Source organism: Peromyscus maniculatus, chromosome 10, assembly GCF_049852395.1.
Source record: "Peromyscus maniculatus bairdii isolate BWxNUB_F1_BW_parent chromosome 10, HU_Pman_BW_mat_3.1, whole genome shotgun sequence".
Taxonomy (NCBI): domain Eukaryota; kingdom Metazoa; phylum Chordata; class Mammalia; order Rodentia; family Cricetidae; genus Peromyscus; species Peromyscus maniculatus.
Window position 1 is genome coordinate 70,363,971 of NC_134861.1, and position 19,713 is coordinate 70,383,683.

General features: G+C 50.9%; 1 protein-coding gene across 1 annotated transcript; it reads left to right on the top strand.

The window, feature by feature from the left end:
* Positions 1-10,702: 10,702 nt before the first annotated feature.
* On the top strand, positions 10,703-12,721 carry Gsx2 (GS homeobox 2). The gene is made up of 2 exons (XM_006979719.3): positions 10,703-11,303; positions 11,937-12,721. The coding sequence occupies exons 1-2, from the start codon at positions 10,727-10,729 to the stop codon at positions 12,275-12,277; spliced, it is 918 nt and encodes a 305-aa protein (XP_006979781.1). The 5' UTR covers positions 10,703-10,726; the 3' UTR covers positions 12,278-12,721.
* Positions 12,722-19,713: the final 6,992 nt, after the last annotated feature.

Genomic DNA, 19,713 nt, shown 5'->3' on the forward strand with positions numbered 1-19,713 from the left:
GCTTAAGCAGATGCATACTATGACAGGCAGACAGTGGATAGAAGACACCCACCGTGATCCCTAGGAGAAGCAGGAACCTAGCAGTTCTCTTCATTAGCCAAGAGATCTAGAAGCAAGTGGTTGTCTCCCACCCAAAATGATGCTCAGATCTGGTTCTGGATCAAGACAAGTCCTCTAACCTCTCAGTTCCTCTTGTGGAAATAACCATCCTAAGAAAGGTACTATCATAGATAAGGATGCAGAGGGGGACTGTAAGTGGGAAGAAATTCAAAGTGAGGAATGAGAGAGGAAAAGACAAAATATCACATATTTTTCCCATATTTGCAATATACGTGTGTGTGTATGTGTGTGTGTGTGTGTGTGTGTGTGAGAGAGAGAGAGAGAGAGAGAGAGAGAGAGAGAGAGAGAAAGAGAGAGAGAGAGAGGATGCTGTGTATGTGTGACAAAAACGTTTCCTAGGGAGATGCGACATCTTCAGAAAACAGTGCTCTTGTATGTGCCTTGACTATCAGTTTGACATAGACGTACAACTGGGGCATGAAAACATAAGTGGGAGTACTTGGTGGAAGGAATTGGGACCAATGAGAAGGAGGAAGAAGGGCTAGGGGAGAGCAGCAGAGGGAGATATGAGCAAGATACACTGCCAGATATATATATGTATATGTATGTATATATACATATGTGTGTGTGTGTGTGTGTGTGTGTGTGTGTGTGTGTGTGTGTGTGTTAAGGCCAACATCAAGAAAAAGTCCTACATAATTTATATAATCATGAAGATTTAATAACATAACTTTTATAAAGTCTTTGTACACTCCAAAGTTGCTGTGCAGAGGTAAGGAAGAATTGTGCCTAGGCACGGGCTGTGGGGAACCCCCTTTCTTTCCCATCTGTCATTCAACACTGAGTGCCCGCCCACTGGGCGGTGCCGTCTGCCAGGTCTTAGAGGACCTTCATCCCTTCCCGAAGCTCTCATCCAGTAGGGAGATTCACACAAGAAACGACCCAACTTAGCACATTACAGAGTACAGATTGAGAGCAATAAATGCTTTAAGGGAAAAATAAAAAAGACTACCGGTACGATAAAGGATTGTAGTACAGAAGGTAGAGTAAGGACTTTGATCTTTAAAATAAAAGGGAAAGGGAAAGGGATGTCTGAAGCAGGAAGAAGAGAGACAATGGACTTCCAGGTGAAGAGATGGCCAGGCCAGAAAGAAAGTTGAGGGGCCGGAGGGACCAGTAGGCTGCAGTTGGGATGGTTAGAGTAATGGAAAGGGCCCTATCCTGGAGGGTCTTCATGTAGCGTCTTCGGTTCCTGCTCTGACTTATTTTGTCCTATAAGCTACTTCATGCCCCTTTGCTTACAGGGAGAGGCTACCATTCGTGCTTATCACTGACATCCTGCAAAGCAGTCACACACAAACCGAAAACCCAAAAGATCAGCAGAAGCAGATGAGGCAGGAGACCTAAGCTAGTTCATTCTGGCTTCCCCAGCGCCTCACGCAGAGCCTGGCATCTATCTGTGGGCACACCATCAAAGTTCATCACGTTAATGAATGGCAAGATGACCTACCAGGCAAAGAGCAAGCCTGGGGCGTTGAAAGGGGTGACCCCCCAAGGCGGTAGAATCTAGTCCCCTTCCACGTGGTGCGTCCGGGCTCTGACTGAAGGGGACTCCCTTTAGATGCCCAAGTTGCCAGCCTCCAAGGGATGCCCATGCCCTTGGCACGCGAGCGCACAGCTCCCCCATCCCCCACCCCACCCCGTCTCACAGTGCCCGCCTCGCACCAGGGTGTTCACACGCTCGCTCGGGTAGCATAAAGCGCCGTCTGTCCCCACGCACTCCACGCACACACAGCAGGGACACGCACACTCCCCACACATACGTTGTGTCTCACCGTCACCCAGATTCTCAACTCCCTGCACCCCCTCCCACCCTACCCCCAACCTCAACCCCAGACACAGGCGATCGCCCACAAGTTCAAGTTCTCCCGCCTCACACCCACGCATGCGCCCAGGCTGGGAGTGGGGGTGGGGTGGGGTGGAGGGCGAGGCTCATGCGCACCTGTGGCGGATCGGAGAGGTCGCGGCGCAGGGCAGGCTTTCAGGTGGGTATTGAGATCGCTGGTGTCATGTTTGGGAACTTTGGGTCGGTGGGACCGTGTGGATTCGCTTGTTTTGTCCCGCTTGTTTTGTGACTAGGAAGAGGGGAAGGGGGCGCAGGGTGCTGGGGGACCCGCAGGATCCCCTTGCCGCTGTGTGCTCCTCTGCGCCCGGACTGGGACGAATGCGCGGACTCGGGACTCGTCCTGCTGCACAGCCTGGGTGCTCACTTTCCGTCTGGGGACACTGGACGCTGGAAGCTGTGAATGTGGTGAAACGAGAAGAGGGCCTTAGCTTGAAAGTTGCAGCACTTGGGAAGCTGAGGCCGGAGGATGCCAAGTCGAAGCCATTCTGGGCTGCAGTGTGAGACACACCCCCACCCACCCCCACCCACCCCAGAAGAAGGAAGAAGAAACAACCGTGGTTGAATGCTCCATCTCTTTCCTCTCCAGGTGTTTGACAGACTTCAGTTTCTTTGTCTGTGAAATAAGGAGCCAGGCGTCCAGCAGGTATGAATTCGCTTCTATGCAGACTATGGACTGGCTGTCTGGCAAACACTGGGAATAAACAAAACAGACCCAGTTTCTGCTGAGGTGCAGCTTGAAGTCGGCTGGGAAAGATACCCAACCAGAAACTCAAGCCACAGAACTTCAGATCACCAGTTGTGATGGACTTTTGAAGTAAAGCGATGAGGTTTGGGTTTCATTCAGAGCTTCCTGTGTTCTGGGCACAGGTGCATAGAAGAAATCAGGTTCCCTAGCCTCCTCTTTTGTCAGTCTGTCCTTTCTGTCACGTGGGCCAAGTTTGGCCGAGCCTTGGAACCTGTAATACACGTTGGAAAGCCACACTAATCAAGGGTTGGACTATTAAAAAAAAAAAAAAGTACATAGTGACTGTACCTTCCTCACGGCATCATTATGAGAAATAAATACTGTGTGAAGTATTACCCTACTGCGGCTGAGACTCTGAATCCTGGCTCTGCCATCTCTAGCTGTGTGACCTAGGTTAAGTCTCTGAATTTCCATAGTCTAGGGGTTCTGCTACACAAACAGCCATAATAATAGCATCTTTTCTGGGAAGGCTACTGGGGATTGAATGAGTCATGTGGGCAAGGCTATGTTCCCCACCCACACCCCCTCCCACACACAGAAAGCTCTTGGAGATGGTCGTCGTTGTGGGGACTTTTGTACACTCAGATGGAGCCTGTTTCCTCCTTGGTGAAGTGGGTGAGCAGGCAGCAGAGTTAGCTGTTTTCTCGGGGTCACAGAGAAGCTTTGAAGTTTAGGGTACAGTCCCAGGTGGAGAAGGCAGGAGGGGGATTTTGGGCTGGGTGGGGCGTGGGATGTGAAGTATCCCTGGCACCTCAGATCCATGAGGCTGCTGCCCAGAAATGGAAGACTAAGGGAGCCAGCAAGTGGTAGCTCCAGGGTAGAATGCAAAAGCTTCAGAGCCTACAGGTGAGGACTCTGGGAGAAGCCCTGGTCTGCAGGGTTCCTCACAGCCACACCTGAGCTTCTGATACCTCCTGTCTGAAAGATTTATACAGCTTTCGGGTGCTGACAATGATGATGGTGGTGATGATGATGATGATGACGATGATCAAACTTGAGGTATGGTGGTAGGCCTTAATTCCTCACGAACCGTCGAGAATGGTGGCATTTTTTGTATTTCACAGGTGCAGAAACTGGATTTCTTCTTTTCACTGTCTCTGGCTTCTTTTCAGTTCTCTCAGTTATAAAAGAGAAACTCGGGGTGGGGTGGGGTGGGGGCTGGACACACCTTAAATCTCAGCACTTAGGGGGCAGAAGCATGCAGATCTCTGTGTTCAGCCTGCTCTACAAAGCAAGTTCCAGGATAGCCAAGGCTACACAGAGAACTCTGTCTGGAAAAAACAAACTAACAAAGTAACTAACTAACTAACTAGAAACTCTTCAGGGCTCCTGTGTCCTGTCCCTAGGTTCTTTGACTTTGATAGCCTGAAACTTATACCTCATGCCTCTGGCATTTTTTTTTAACCAACTCCCAGAGCTCCATGGGCTTTCTTTAATAGTCCCATGACCTTCTGCATCCTACCAGCTGTAAGTTGATTTGTTGATTCATTTAAGGTATTGCAAACCCCCAGGGGGCGGGGCTTGTGCTACTGGATTCTCTGGCCCTGAGCCTGTGTATAGTAGGCACTCAATCCACACTTACTTTTGGGGTTGGGGGATGATGTTGGGGGTTAAGCATGGCACCCCTTTGCCCACCAGGCAAATGCTTCACCTCTAAACTACATCCCTGAGCCAATACACTCTTTCCGTTGATCAGAGAACGGAGGTCTATGGGGCTAAGTCAGTCTCTTCAGGTTCCAGACTGGGAGGAGGCAGGAATAAGCTTTTCTCAGTACTGGTCCTGCTTTCTCTCATGAAAATCTCTAGTGCCTTGGTGGGGGACTTTTGTTTGTTTGTTTGTTTGTTTGTTGAGACAGGGTCTCACTATGTAGACCAGGCTGACCTGGAACTCACAGTGACCTATCTATCTGCCTTAAAGGCATGCACCCCCATGCCTAGCAAAAACAGGTAACTTGGGGTGTTTTTGAACAAGCGTTCTAGGTGGTTTTTGTAGATGACCAAGGCTGAAAAAAAGAAAGGTGGAATCGTTTTAAAAGTACAGGCATTCACACTGATTTGAGTAAAGTGAAAAAATAAACATGAGAGGGCTGGGGACATGGCCCGGCTGTAGATTCCTTATCTGGCATATGCAGTCCTCTGGACTCGTCCCCCAGAAGGAAAAGAAAAAAAAAAAAAAAAAAGAAAAAAAAAACACGAAAGATGGCGGCGAGGAGAGAAAGAAAAATGTTTTGATCCCCATAATTAAGCAGCTATATCAGCCCAATGCTTGCAGCAGAGGAGGGGATTGGTATTCTGTGAATAACTCAGCTCTTCCCTGCCTTCCCCGCTCCTCTCCTTAGGCAAACGCCTCATAGCTGAAAAGAGTGGTGAGGCTGGCTGGGAAGGGCCAGAGGAACTGGAGTCGGAGGGAGGGAGGGAGGTGGGGCATTTGCTTCAATTATCTGGATAATTGTCCCCCACCTCAGGCCATTGTTCCGGGAATGAAACAATATTCTATTGGATACTGTCTCGGCCTTTTCATCGGGCTCCCCGCGGTGCCTCGCACACGCTGGGCACAGAGTAGGCACTCAATAAATTTTGTGCCGATGACAGACCAGAGCTTTGAGGGTGGGAGAGGGGTGATGGTGAGGATTCGGAGATGAGGGGCTAGTCGTTAAGGTGAAGGGCAAAACCAGGGCGTGGGGGTGTGGGGTGTGGGTTGGCTGCCATCAAAATTCTGCTCCTAGGGCCAGGAGGCCATGTAGATAGGCAGGCAGCTTTTCCTGAAATTCTGAGCCAGCCCCCTGACTCCTTTCTCAGAAGATGCCCCCGCCCTTCCTCAGAAGGCTCCATTGAACTCCTGCAACTGTGGTGAGCACAAAGGGGAATTCAGGTTTCTCAAAGGCCCATCTACTCTGAATAAACACCAGGCCGATGCAAAGGCACTTTGGGTACGGCCTCAGCCTAGGGTCTGCAACCTGTTACCTCGCGGGATCGGGCCGCGTCCTGATTTACATTAAAAGCAGAATCCCTAGGGCCTTTCAGTCGCCTATCACTCAGCCAGTCCTGGAATGTGGGGACTGGCTCCCAACTGCCCCCTTTCCCCGGACCCACTGCTTTCAAGGTGGGGAGGGGAGAGAGAAAGCATTTGCTAATTGCGCCCTTGCCTTTAATGAGGTTCTTTTACTTCCTAGCTTGTTTGCAGGTTACAAGCCTTATCTGGGGACCCACAGTTTTCCACTCTGGCTACACATCCTGCGAACAATCGCCTCTCCAGAGCCTGAATGGAAAGCGAGCGAGCGCCCCATTTCTGCTGAATGGCCGCCTCAGTTCATCTGAGGCTGGAGGGCTTTTGATGGCCACAATACAAGTTACGCCCAAAGAGTGTCTCTTTGGTCAGATCGACAACGCTTGGTTTCACGTTTGCAAGTTAAAGACCCAGCTGAAACTCCCACGCCAGACGCCAAGGACATTTCCCTCCACCCTGCTCCCAGCACAACTAGGGAAAGGTTCTGGGCAGGCAGAAGGGGAGGGGGTGCTGGTTGGGAGGAGGGGTGGAGGAGAATGGGGTCCTGATTCGCAGCAGCCATCTAGAAGTAGGTGAGGGGGGTTCATTTTCTTTGGCATTTCTTTCTTGCTTTTAATTTTTTTTTAATTTAAAATTTTTTTCTTTGTTGACAGTTTTACCCAAACAAAAAAATAAAGCAAGAGCATTTTCTTCTTGTCTTCACCTAGGTAGCTGCTGCTTTTCCTCCAGCCCCTGAAAACGTGACTCCTTCATAAAATCAAAATTTATGATTATTCAAATGTTGGGGACTGTGAAAAGAGAGGAAGAAAGAGAGAAAATTAATATTGCAGCTGTTCTTCTGATTAATGAGAGATAATTGCTCATGAGAAGTCACCCCTGTGGCATTTTGTTGTCTCCTGGATCTTTGTTCTTTTCCACTATTATTGAGGACTTTCTTGAAGACTAAGCGGTTCTTTTCAATTTTTGGGTATTCAGAAAGGGTTGCCTGGTTACAGAGAATGGGGAAATCTCGGGCTATATCGGGTAAGATGTGCCACAGACAGCAATATCACAATGCCACTTGGAGAAAAGGATGGATACAAGTTAACGATGCGCTTTCAATAAAACATTCATAGACTTGTTCACGCTTTGATAATGACCTCATTAAAGGGAGCTGGGGGCAAGTAAGTCCTGTCTCCTGTTTGTGTTCGGCTAACAAAACCCAGCTTTGAGATCATTCATCGCTTTGGAAACTAATATGAAATCAATGTAAGAGGAGCAAATAAATCCGAGGCAGCCCCGCCAACTCCCCGGCTGTCCGGCTGTGCTTGCGGCCTCAGTTTGTAGCTGGAGAACTATAGAGACAAATGCTAAACCAGAGAGGGCAGGAAAAAAAAAAACTGAGGATGGGAGGGGGAGCTCTTGGGGGATAAAGGGTAGGTGCAAAGTGGGGGGTTTGCCTGAAAAATAAAAAAGAACGGTTAAGTACATCAACAGGTCAGAACTCTGGGGCCTGTTGAAAAGGCCATGCCACTTTGCCCATGAAAGGAAATTGGAAGAAAGAAGTGGAAAAGGGATGTGAGGTTCGGGTCAGTTTCCATCGCAGGCAAGAGGGAAAAGTACTACACAACCATTGGAAACCTAGAATCCAAGCGTTCAAGGCTCAAGGCTGAGCTAGAAGGAACCCAATCCTAGAGCCCACTGGCAAGAAGGCACCGTTGCTCTTTTTACAGCTGCTTTGATTTTTTTTTTTTTCCCCTAAGCTGAGGGCAGGATGAGGGTGCTCTGTCTGGGAATGGGGAAAAGCAATTTTGTTACCTTTGCATTTGTAACACTGCTTGCATTCAAGGAAGACAAAGCCAGCCAGCCGCTGCCAGCCTCAGCAAAAGAGAGGGAAGCAAAGGGTTTCCCCCCTCCCCTTAAAAGAACTAATTTTCTCCTTGAATTATGAAAGTAATGGCTAAGGTAACAGCCTGTACTCTGTACCCGACTGCTTAATACCGAATAAATCCTTCCACGTGGCTCCCCAAGTCCTGGCAATTAGAGCTCATTATAGGCTCATAAGAGCCCTCATTTTGGGGCTTACTTAATGGACGATGAAATTTTATCAGACAGAATCACTGAGAAATAAAATTGTGCGCTGGGGCAAGCACTCTGGGCATGTGCTGCCTGTCTGCCAGCCTGCTTGGGAGAAGGCTCCGTATGGCATCCTCCTTTGCTCTGAGCAGTTTGCTTTGCTACTTACTCCAGGGGCAATGGAGGCAACTCTGCCCAGGATGCGGAGGGTGGGCAGAGGTGGAGCTGACTTCTAGAAAAAAAAGGGGGGGGGAGACAGACACAGAGAACTAGGGAAAAAAGAAAGAGCAAAGGTTATAAGAGGGGATACAGCTCCCAAACACTTGATCTTGGTGAGCCTACACAATTTGCAAAGGACTCCGGTGAACCGATTTCTCAGTCCAGCTCTCCGACTCAGCCTAGCCTGAAGCTTCTGCTCCCCCGCAGTCATCAGTACCACCCCCACCACCCTCCCTGGACCCCTCACCTCTCTCAAAATTCCTTGGCAGTGGAAGCTGAATGCATCCACAGTCCGACATAAACCAAACAAGATGTAAGCCTCCTGCTTGACGGAGTCCCTAAAATGAATGGGTCTGCACACAAACACCATTTGCAGAACATGAACAGAGAGCAATTCTTGGGCGCACACCAGAAGCCACTGAGAATACTGGCATGCAAGCACCAGCCCCCAAAGGACTATAGATGACCTACCTAGCCAGAGGAGGAAAGAGAAAAGGGCTATGTTCTCAAAGCACCAACCTATTGACCCCATGGAACAATCTAGGCCTTAAAAAATACTCTGGGGCTGGAGAGATGGCTCAATTAAGGGCACTTGTTGCTCTTGCAGTGGACCTGGGTTTGGTTCCCAGTGTCCATATGATGGTTCGCACCTATCAGTAACTCAGGATCCGGGGGGATCTGATGCCCTCTGGCTTCTGAGAGCACCAGGCACAGTGTGGTGTGTATACATGCAGACGAAACACTCATATACATAAAAGAAATATCTTAAAAAATAATAATCTGCCGTCAAGCCTCTCGATTGTTGAATTCTAAATACTTTTCCTAGGGTTAGAAGGATTGCAGGGACTGCTGGGCAGGAGAGAGTGGGTTGGTTAGAGTTGGTCTTGACTGGGTGGGCTGGATGAGAATGAGCACCCTTCAGGGCTGTATAGGCGAACCTTACGATGCAAAAGTAGTTACAAGTGAGTGGCCCCACGCTCAGCCCCAGACTCCTTAATTGTTGTCACAAGATGTTGGATTAGCACATTTCTGGAATAGCTGTCTGTTTACACTCTGGAGACCTACCGTCCACTAACCACTTTCTAATTGAATTCTAATCACATTCAAATAGCTCAATAACCAGCCTCAGCTGCAATTCATAAAACTTTAATTGCCATCCATAAATCCTGGGCTCCCTAGAGCGGGGCATCCCTACAACCCAATTATACTCCTCCATCAGACAAGAGAGAGGTGGTCACAGAGATGGGTAGGGGGAGAGAAAGAGAAAGAGAAAGCCAGAGGGCACAGAGAGAACCATGCCTCCAGCTGGGGTCTCCTGTCCTTGGGCACTTCTCAGGTTGAGGGAATCCAGTCTTCAAGTTCCTTGTCGCTGTTGTGAACTTACACTTGAAGTTAGCCATTTTAGCAAAAGGACCTGAAAGAAACCCGCTGTCATCTTTGCTGCCTTGACTTCCCCCCAAACCAAGAGCCCCAGTGGTGGCGGCCACCCTCTCTCACAAGGCTCACAAGTCTTCCTGAGCCCCGGAAGGGAGTTCTGGTACCAGGCCACTCCTCACAGGTACAGGCAGGATTCCTCCATTAGCTCTACGCCCTTCTTGAGCTTTAGGATTTGAGGATGTAAAGAGCATCGGTATTGAGGGTGCGGGGTTGGGGGTATTAGCAAGAGATCACTCGACTTACACCAGAGGCCTCCTCAGCTCCTACGCCAGTGTATAGGAAGGCTGTTTTTGGTCATCTCCAAATATTTCGCAGTGGCGTTTGTAAGGTTGAGCTTGTAAAACTATGTAACAGCTTGGAATAAGAAAAGGGCGACTCCTCACCCCCCCCCCCGCCCCTCCGCGGAAGGCTGAACTGCTGACTAGAAAGATGCTCAAGAAGGGTCGTTGGTCTGAGTGGCCTCAAGAGAAGCCCAAACACAAAGGCATTTGGGAACTGATGTAGCACCGGCCTGGAGCGCTTGGTTTCTTAGCCGGGCAGTTACCCATTCGTCCAGTTACTGGATTTGTCCGTGCGAATGACCTTGGCCAAGTCCAAAAGCTGGAGAGCAAGGGCAGGTATGAGTGTGGTGAGGATTAGACCAGGCCGACCTCCCCTTCACGATCACACACCCTGCTCCAAGGCAGAAGAAGTTTCAGGCTCTACTGTGCAGCCAAGGTTGACACCGAGGAGTTTGGAAGCATTTGAGTACCTCAGTTTAAATGGCCTGGAAGTCCCCACCTGGTGCGCTCCGCATCGCATCGCCATGAAGAGTTGGACAGAGGATCAAACAAGGGAGAGTGTAGGACAGAGTGTGTACGGCTAAGATTTTCTGCAGCAAAGATGGAGAAGCGGGACAGGAGGTCGATCCCCCAGCAAAATTAACAAACCATACACTTTGCGAAGTCTCCCCCTCCCCCGCGTTCTTCCCTGCCCGCCCCCCCCCCCCCCCGACGCTTCTGTTGTGACTTGGGCAGCCTATCCCGAGGGTGGGGAGCTGCGGAGGAGCCTGAGCTGAGCGGTACTCCGCAGCATCACGTGCCGGGGTGGGGGCTATAAAATCCTGGAGCCGGGGCGCCGGGCGGGGGACGTGAGGACCAACCTTCTCCAAGGACCCCTTTGTTCGAATCCCAGACGCCCCAGACGCCGACACCTCCGTGTCCCCAAGGGCTTGACCGCCCGCGTCCGCCCAGCTCACATCTCGAAAGGCAAGGAGAAGCCGCGGCCCCGCAGGACAAGCCATCCATCCCCCGTAGACATGTCGCGCTCCTTCTATGTGGACTCGCTCATCATCAAGGACTCCTCGCGGCCCGCACCCTCGCTGCCGGAATCGCACCCAGGGCCGGATTTCTTCATCCCGCTAGGCATGCCGTCTCCGTTGGTGATGTCGGTGTCCGGGCCGGGCTGCCCGTCCCGCAAAAGCGGCTCTTTCTGCGTGTGCCCGCTTTGCGTCACCTCGCACCTGCACTCCTCTCGCCCGCCCGCGGGAGCCGGCGGCGGCGGCGCTACGGGGACCGCAGGGGCTGCGGTGGCGGGCAGCGGGGCGACTGGGGGCACCGGCGCCCTACCTCTGCTCAAGAGCCAGTTCTCTTCCGGTCCCGGGGACCCACAGTTCTGCCCACGGGTGAGCCACGCACACCATCACCACCACCCGCCCCAGCACCACCATCACCATCACCAGCCCCAGCAGCCAGGCTCAGCGGCGGCGGCGGCGGCGGCGGCGGCTGCAGCGGCGGCCGCAGCGGCCCTGGGACACCCTCAGCACCACGCACCTGTCTGCGCCGCCACCACCTATAACGTGTCGGACCCGCGGAGATTCCACTGCCTCACCATGGGTAGGGCGGGGGCCCTGGGGACCCGCGCGCGCGCGTCCCGGGAACAAACTTTGCGCCGCCAGGGGAGGAGGTGCGAGCCCGGGGGCGGGGTGTGGCGGGAGGTGGGAACTGTTGAGGTCGTCCTCAGCAATTCCACGGAGGTGGGGGTTCACTTGTCAACCTCTCGGGGAGGCCTTAGGCACTTCGCTCTACAGGTGCGCAAGTGTCGTGTGTTATCCGGGCGTTGGGGACCTGGATCATGACTTCAGAGGAACCGGTGGTTGACTGAGCGAGGCTTGCGGGTGGGTGTGTTTGAACCTCAGTACTGCATTTTAGCATGCCGGCTGGTTAAAGGGTTTCTGTGCCTTTGGTTGAGGCTGCTAGCAGTTTCTACTTCGCTAGGCGGACGGAAGGCAGCAAAGGGGGGCAAACCCCAGCGCTCCTTTAACTTAGAATCCAGCGCATACATACTGAAGGCCTTAATTCTCCTGGACCACTCTCACCCTCCCAGACAGGCCACAGAATGCGAAACTGGGGCGAGCATGGGTCTGTTGGATTAGACTGGGTTCTGGAGACCCGTCCTTTCCAACGGTTGGCAAGTAGGGTAGGGGATACATCCCTGCACCTCACCTCTGCTCTCTTTTGGGTCCGTAGGAGGCTCCGACGCCAGCCAGGTACCCAACGGCAAAAGGATGAGGACAGCATTTACCAGCACGCAGCTCCTGGAGCTGGAGCGAGAATTCTCTTCCAATATGTACCTGTCCCGGCTCCGGAGAATCGAGATCGCGACGTACCTGAACCTGTCAGAGAAGCAGGTGAAAATCTGGTTTCAGAACCGTCGCGTGAAGCACAAGAAGGAGGGGAAAGGCGCTTCGCGAAACAATCACGCCAGCTGCAAGTGCGTGGGGAGCCAGGCGCCCTACGCGCGCTCAGAGGACGAGGACTCCTTGTCCCCAGCCTCGGCTAACGAAGACAAGGAGATTTCTCCCTTGTAAAGGAGGATGCTCCTTCTCAGGCTACCTGCTCCCCGGCAGGCCCTGCTGAATCAACTTAGGGACCAAAGTTCTAGTTCATTGCCTTCACCCTTCCTGGAAAAGGAACTCGGACAAATCTAGAGAGTTCAAAGCTGGGCCTGACTCTGAAGCTACTTCTTGACTCTTTATTTGGGACTCCACTCAGAGTTATGGATTTTTTTTAATGTAAATAATCTAGAATTCGAGTCAGTCTCATCTAACAGGAAAAAAACAGGGATGTTTTAAGTTTAACACTGCATAGGGGGAGTGGGTTGAAACCGCGCATGTCATTTGCCAGCCTTGTCTTTCTCAACTTGATCAGGCAGGGCCTTCTTCATTAGTTTTGTTGCTGTTTTGAAAGGAAACCATTGAGGTTGCCATTAATATAGAGTTAAACTCCGTAGGTCTTGTTTTTCTGAATTTTTTCACGTGGGGGGGGAGAGTTTTAAATTCAAGTCTCTGGAAGTCCCTTTGTATGTGAATAGTTTTATATAAAAGTTATATTTATATTTATTTAAATAAATGAAACAAAATAAATACTTTAAATTTGTGGTGCTTGCCCTCACCCCCCCCCCCCACACACACACCTTGTCTAGAGACAGTCATGTGGGGAGTAAGGACTTAGAGGTTAAGTCCTGGCTGCAATCATGTGGGTCTCCCAGCTGATGGAACTTGGAACTTAAGGGTTTGTGTGTAACAGAGACTTCTTATCAAAAAGACACCTCAGTCCTCATTTGACCGCGACCAGGTAGTGCTCCTTTCACCAAAACGGGTGACCTCACAGCTGCCAGGACAGGGGACAGTTAGGGGACACTGACAATGTCAAGGGGACCTTGGCAACTGGTGCTCAGCCGGCCTGATCTCTGTGACCCTCACACCACGAAGGAAAGCAGGGTTTGTCCTGCTGGCTGGGAGGGGAGCAGGCTCAAACTCGCTGCATTTCCTACCTCCTAAAAACCAACCTCCCTTTTTCCTAGGAAATGGGCTTCTAGGCAACCAGGGCCAATGGCCAGTGGGAGGAAAGATGTTTACAAGGGCTAGAGGTGGGCTTTTCAAGAGGGTGATTTCTTTTCCTGGAAATAAGCAGGACAAAGACACCTCCTCCGGTGCCCCCCTCCACCTTCCCCCCACCCCCACCCACGCTCCCCGCTGCCTCTTAGCCTACTCCAACCCAAAGCAAAGCCTCTTCTGCAGACTATTGCTCCATCCCCTTGCTATGTGCACACCTGCCTACTCCCCACTGTCCTGCGCTTGGGTCTGGCTCACACCCAGCTCACATCCATTGCCAGTAAGGATCTCAGCCCCTACTGTAACCTTGCTGGGCCTTGTGGCCAGCTCTTGCCATGCAGTTGCCAGGAGCTTCCCACTCCTGGAGTTGTGTGTGTGGAGCAGGCGAAAGGAGAGCCAGCTAACGCTGCTGTCCTGACCGAGGACTGCTACTGTGCACGTTTTAAGAATCTCGCTTCCAGGATCTAGGATCTGGCTACCCACATTAGGTTAAGAGCCTTTTAAGTCAACTCTCAGACACTAGGCTCAAGTATGGAAATAGTCTACCAACAACCATCAGATCAAGCGCTGCAAGCCGCCGTGCCCTTGGGTGCACTGGAGAAGGTTTAAGACATTGGGAGCCAATGTGGACCGGGTCTACTAGGCAGTCTTGGATTCCAGCTTTCCTAGTGTCCCACTTGAAACCCACCAAATGCTCTTTATCCAAAGCACAACCTCTCAGAATCCTTAAACACAACCAGAAAAAAGAAATGAAAATATTAAGTAGAAACCTGGATTACTTGACTAAAAAGAGGGGGTGAGCGAGAACCATTGAAGGTGTTGTATCCAACCTGGAGAACCTTAGGGAGCTAGGAGCTTCAGAACACAAGGAAGATGACCTTTCACCCTTGTGCCCTGGCTCAACGCAGAGAGGAAGGGGGGAACAAAGGCCTTCCCCTTCTACTCACCCATCCAGTGACCAACACGTGCTCTAGGCCAAGGGTCTGACAGGGCCTGTATCCCCAGGCAAGACTTCTCAATTGTAAACCCTGGCAAAAGGGATCCAACAACTTATCCTTGGGGTGTCAGTAGCCCAGGTAATGGAGACACTGGTGCCACTAGACTGATCTCCGGAGTTCTTATTCTGAACCGGTTTGGTTTGAATTATGCACCAGGGCTACTCTGTTTCTTGCTACTTCCTTTCCCAAATAGAAACAAGATTTAGGGAAGGACAGTCCTCCGTTTCTAGCCTCCTCTGCCCCTCCTCACCCCCACTCCTGGCCACATTTTCCATCCAATTCTATCTGATTAGGATTGTACCAGTTTGCTGGCCACACCGACTAGTCAGACAATTGCCAGAAAGGTGGTAGGTGCTAAATGAAGGTGGTCACAGGTGGTAAAAGGAGTTGTGTGTCCACATCGATGCAGTGATGCAGACGGCAAGCATGCATGCCTGTGTGCCAGAGAGAGAGAGACACACACACATACATACACACACCTATATACATATACACACAGAGAGACCACACACACACACACACACATACACAGACAGACAGACAGACAGACAGATAAGGAGAGAGAGACAGAGAGACAGGGAGAGAAAGAGAACTAAGTGGCAGTGGTGGTGTAAATGGAAAGCTAAAAACAAGTGGAAGAATACCAGGGGTTTTAATTTTCTTTTTTTTTTAATACAGCATCTGTAGTCCATGTTGACTACAAACTGTCTTGGTAGCTAAGGATAACCTTTCCCCTCATCTTTCAGTGCTGACATGAACTGATTTATGTGGTGCTGGGGCTTGAACCCAGCAGGGCTTTGTACAAGCTCACACCAGCACCCTAACTAAGCTCTAGATCCAGCTCCTTAAGAAAAAAAAAAATCCTTCCTTTTTTGCAGGCCCCCTTCCTTAAGAGATGCCCTTGAGGAAGGTGGGAAGGTGCCCAGGGAAAGCAAAGGCTTGGGGGAAGCTGATGAACACAGAGGTGAGAGGGAGGAGAATTCTGGGAAGGGAGCTTCAGCCCAGCCTTCAGGACGGAGGAAGAGAATGACACTTCCAATTGAACCCATTTGCTAGAGGAAATTGGGTTTAAAGGAGCAATCACTTCTTTAAAAGGAGCTCCTCCCACCTTCCCCAAACAGAAAGCTGTCCCCGAGGATGAATGCAGCTCTGTGCATCAGAGCAATTGTTCCTGTTTTCATTATTCACAGAGAATCTTTGAATGTACCTGTTAAGGTGACAGACCTTTTAAAAAGGAACATTTTTTTCTATGCAATTAATTGGTGCATTTACTAGGCTTCTATTAACATAATTTAATATAAATCTATTTTATAAATCTTTAGGCTCACATTACTGAAATTGAGCTCTTTTTAGAAAAAAAAAAAAAGTGCCCACAGATGCCTCTTTCTTAAATTAGATAGAATGAAATCCAAAAACTTGCTATTCTAAGCCAGCTAGAAATAAGACGGGCAGAGGAGTCTTTTGTATTGTCTTTGTTAATGGGGGAGGAGTGGAGAAAGCCGGAGCTCACATCACAGGAGAGGAGAAACTCCAGCCCCGCCAGAGCTCTGCAGCTCAGAGGCAGATTCTTGAAGGGGCTAAGTCAAGCTGAGTTTGAGCCAGGCCAGAAGAAAGTGGGAACTGAAAGATGTGTCTTAGGAACAGAGCTGAACGAGAGCTCAGATGAAAAACAAACAGCAAAGACAAGAAGAAACAGCAACAACCCGACTCTGGAAGAAACCTGAAAGTAAGTTTCTCCTATTTGGAGAAAGGAGACAGACCCAAAGCACGTGAGACCTCAAGTTCCCAACGGCGGCGGCGCTCTAGATTCAGAACCTTGGCTCCTTAGGTTCAAGTGCATTCTTCAAAATTCTGGGGGTCCCATTGTCTCTAAAAACAGGGCTTGTGCTTCTTTGGTCTATTGATTTCAGGAAGCCCCCTTCCACCGTGTTTTATTATTGTTGCACCTGAGTCCTGTTTTCTCCAACCCAATTGTATTTGGGTGAGCTTTCCCAACCCCAAACACCGGAAGGCCCCAGGGGCTCCCCTCAGAGAATCTGGACAGATCGGAAGTGTGTGCTCTGCGCCTACGAAAGTAACTAGTTTCAGATTAATGAAGCGCTGACAATTTCAATCTGCTTAAAGGCGGGGGTTGGCACTGCCCAGGCCCAGCGTGGGGAGCTCGCCAGGCTGGGCTTTATATTGTCCCCATTTCTGAAGAGCAGACAAAGATGGATAGAGAGACATTGAAAAGGAGGGAGAGTATTTAAAACAGCCCCATAAAGCAAGCTGTCACTTTAAGACAAGAACCATAGCGCTTTGATGACTTTGTATTAGCGGCACCATTTCAAATAAGGAACTCCAGTCTCCAGAAAGAGGGAGAAAATGAGAGGGGGAGAGAGGGAGAGGAGGGGGGGAGGAGGAGAGAAGGAAAGGCAGGGGAGGAGGAGGGAGAGAAAGAGATAGAGATAGAGATAGAGATAGATAGAGAGAGAGCGAGAGAGAGCGAGAGAGAGCGAGAGAGAGCGAGAGAGCGAGAGAGCGAGAGAGCGAGAGAGAGAGAGAGAGAGAGAGAGAGAGAGAGAGAGAGAGAGAGAGAGATGACTATTTAACTCGTGAGCACTGTAGCGAGACTAATTCTTGGGCAGCTACTTGATTTCTGAAGTTCTGGGAGAAACAATCCACAGCAGGTGCAGGCAGAGGGGTGGGGGGAAGACAGGTGGGAGTTGCCGGGATGGGAAAGAGCTCCGGGCTGGGCCGAGTGCAGCCGGCAGCTCCCGGAGCCAGGGCCAGCTTGGCCTCAGTTTGCTGGGAAGAGCGAGGGAGCGCGCACCGGCCCGCCCCGCACCACCGTTGGGGATTATAATGGAAATTTTTGACGGCTTCAAAGAAAAAGAATAGGAAGGAGGGAGGGGGAGGGCTGCCCTGCCTTAAGAGACCACCTTCACAAAGCCTAATTTAAATTGTTTGGGGTCAAGCAGCAGCAAGCCATCTCCCCCTTTTCCTTCCTAATTAATGAGCACGATTAATTATTGGGCATCTCGAGGTTTCCACAGGCTTTGAGTAGCTTAAGCTTGGAGCTGGTTTTAACTTGGGAGAAGGGAGTTGGAGTTAGGTTTGCTGTTGTTTTAAGAAAGGGTCCCATTCTGAGACCTGGGCTGACCTGAAATTATCTTTGGAGCCCAGGCCAGAGTAATCCTCCTACCTGCTGAGATTACACTTGGGGCCGGGAGAAGGGAGTTTAGACTGGACTGTGTGTGTTTATTGTCTGTCTGTCTGCTCCCCTCCAGTTCTCTTTTAGCTTGCCTTTTTCACTGTCTTTATCCCCCACCTTCTTCCTCCACTACAAAGGTGTGTCCCTGTCTCTGTCTCCGTGTGTCTCTGTCTGTCTTTCTGTCTGTCTCTGCTCCCCCTCCCTCCTCTACCCCCCCCCCTTTCTCTTCCCACAGTTTCTCTCCCAACCCTCTCCCCTTTCTTCCCATTGAATCCACCCTGGCCTTAGCTCAAGTATCCTAGCCCTGGTACCCAGTCTTCCACCGCCCGCCTGAAAGCGAAGACGCAGATGCTGCGGACCCCATACGAGGCGGAGGCATTTCGGAATCCCGCTACGCCGCTGCCGTTGGCTGGCGGTGGCTGGGGCAGCGAGTTTCACCCGCTGGATCGTTGGGTTGAGAGTTCCTGGCAGCTTAAATATTTTTGTTGTCTGTCGTTGATTTGTTTCTGCCACGGAAACTTTCTTACTTTCTGTCTTATTTTATTTTTAAGACTCGGAAACCAGGACAGGAAAACAGGGTGGGCTTTGAAGGCCGGCGAAAGGGCTTCCCGTCGGTCCGCGGCGCTGGAGGGAGAAGCGTTTAGCCACTGTTTCATTAGGCACTATTTGAACCTTGCAACATGTGGTACTTTCTGGGCAAGCTGAAAAGGGAGGATTATGTAGGAGGGACACAAGGAAATTAGCGAACGGTTAATTTAACTCGTTTTCTGCTAGACTTTTCGATACATTCCTAATTGACTGAGGGGCAGGTGAAGCTCCCGCCCCATGCAGGCTCATTCACGGTGGGAATAAATGGCTTTTTCAACTCACACTGCTCACAATATATCATCAGGGAAAAGACATGCAATGAATATGTTGATTTTTTTTATTAATGGAATTACACCCTGCCATGCAGGTGTGAGGGTAAAAACCTATACTGCAATGAAATAAGATTAACAATGAAATTAGAATTTTATTAGCTTTATATGTCACGTAGACCTGGATTTGAAGTGTCAAAACAAGAAAAGATAGTCTGTAGGCAGCCCTGCCAATCAACTAAGTGATACGAACTGCGTGGTCTCTAACTCTAGGTCGGCTTCTAGTTCCTTTGGCATCTCCCCTTGCCTGTAGGTAGGAGGCAAGCCCTGGAGGACTCCGCCTCCAGGGAAATAGCTCGGTCTTGGGACCCGCAGGAAAAACATTTGGGTTCGGAAGGCCAGGTCTAGTATAGGCACTGAGGAGGTTCCTCGGGCCTAGGGTGGCCCAAGGCCGCTCCGAGGTTAGCCGCGCCCTGCTAGGCTCCAGCTCCAAGTCCCCCGCATCAGCTGCTGGGGCTGGCAGTGACCCCTGGGAGTTGAGAGAAAAGTCCGTGGGGGGAATGCGGGGCGCGAGATCGGCAGGGCGCCCCTTGGAAGCGGCGGGTAGTTTTGTTATCCCAGGCCCCCGGAGCGTCCGCGCAGCTACCTGGGTCTGGCAGGCGCAGAGGTGCCCTATGCAAATGACTCACTATTAGACCAGAAAGAAACACTTCAAATGGCCCTTTGTAACCTTCTATAGAAAATCGAGGTACTCTGCATGACAAAGCACAATTAAGCTTTCTATTCAGGAGTTCTGCAGCTGGTAGCCCATTGGGAAAGTGGGAGGAAACCAGAATATATTAATAGTGTGGCAAAAGTTTTTTTGTGTCTGTGTCCTTTTCGGGGTTGGGACTGGGGAGGGGCGGTGGGTGGACCCCGAGGGGAAGAAGGCTCCGCCTTGGATCCTTGCCACCTGAACGACATCGCCTCTGCCCACGTGGAAACCCCCTCTTGTCTGGAGGCCAGAGTCTTCTGAAAGGTCTCAGGCCCGGCAGACCCCACACCCAGGATGGGCAGGACGCAAGTGGGGCCCAGCCTCCCAGTCCTAGCCTGCTCCACCTAGACCTCGCGGCCTCCTGCCCTGCATCACTGCGCAGGAACTCAGGTGTCCCAGGCTTCGCTAGGGCGTGGCACAAAGCTGGCTGGTGTTGAGCATCTGAACCACCAGCTCCCTGAAGATACGGAGGAGGGATGGTCCGCATCACTTCCTGTTGGTTCATTTTGACAGTCTCTCCCCCTCCCCCCAGAGAAATGTTTGCTTCTAAATAAATGAGGTCCTTAGCCTACTTTAGCATTGGCCGTTTACCCGCCCCCCAACCTCAG

Coding starts and splice junctions, on each gene's coding strand:
- Gsx2 (XM_006979719.3), top strand. CDS start 10,727: ATGTCGCGCTCCTTCTATGTGGACTCGCTCATCATCAAGGACTCCTCG. Junction 11,304..11,936: donor ATTCCACTGCCTCACCATGG/GTAGGGCGGGGG, acceptor TTGGGTCCGTAG/GAGGCTCCGACGCCAGCCAG.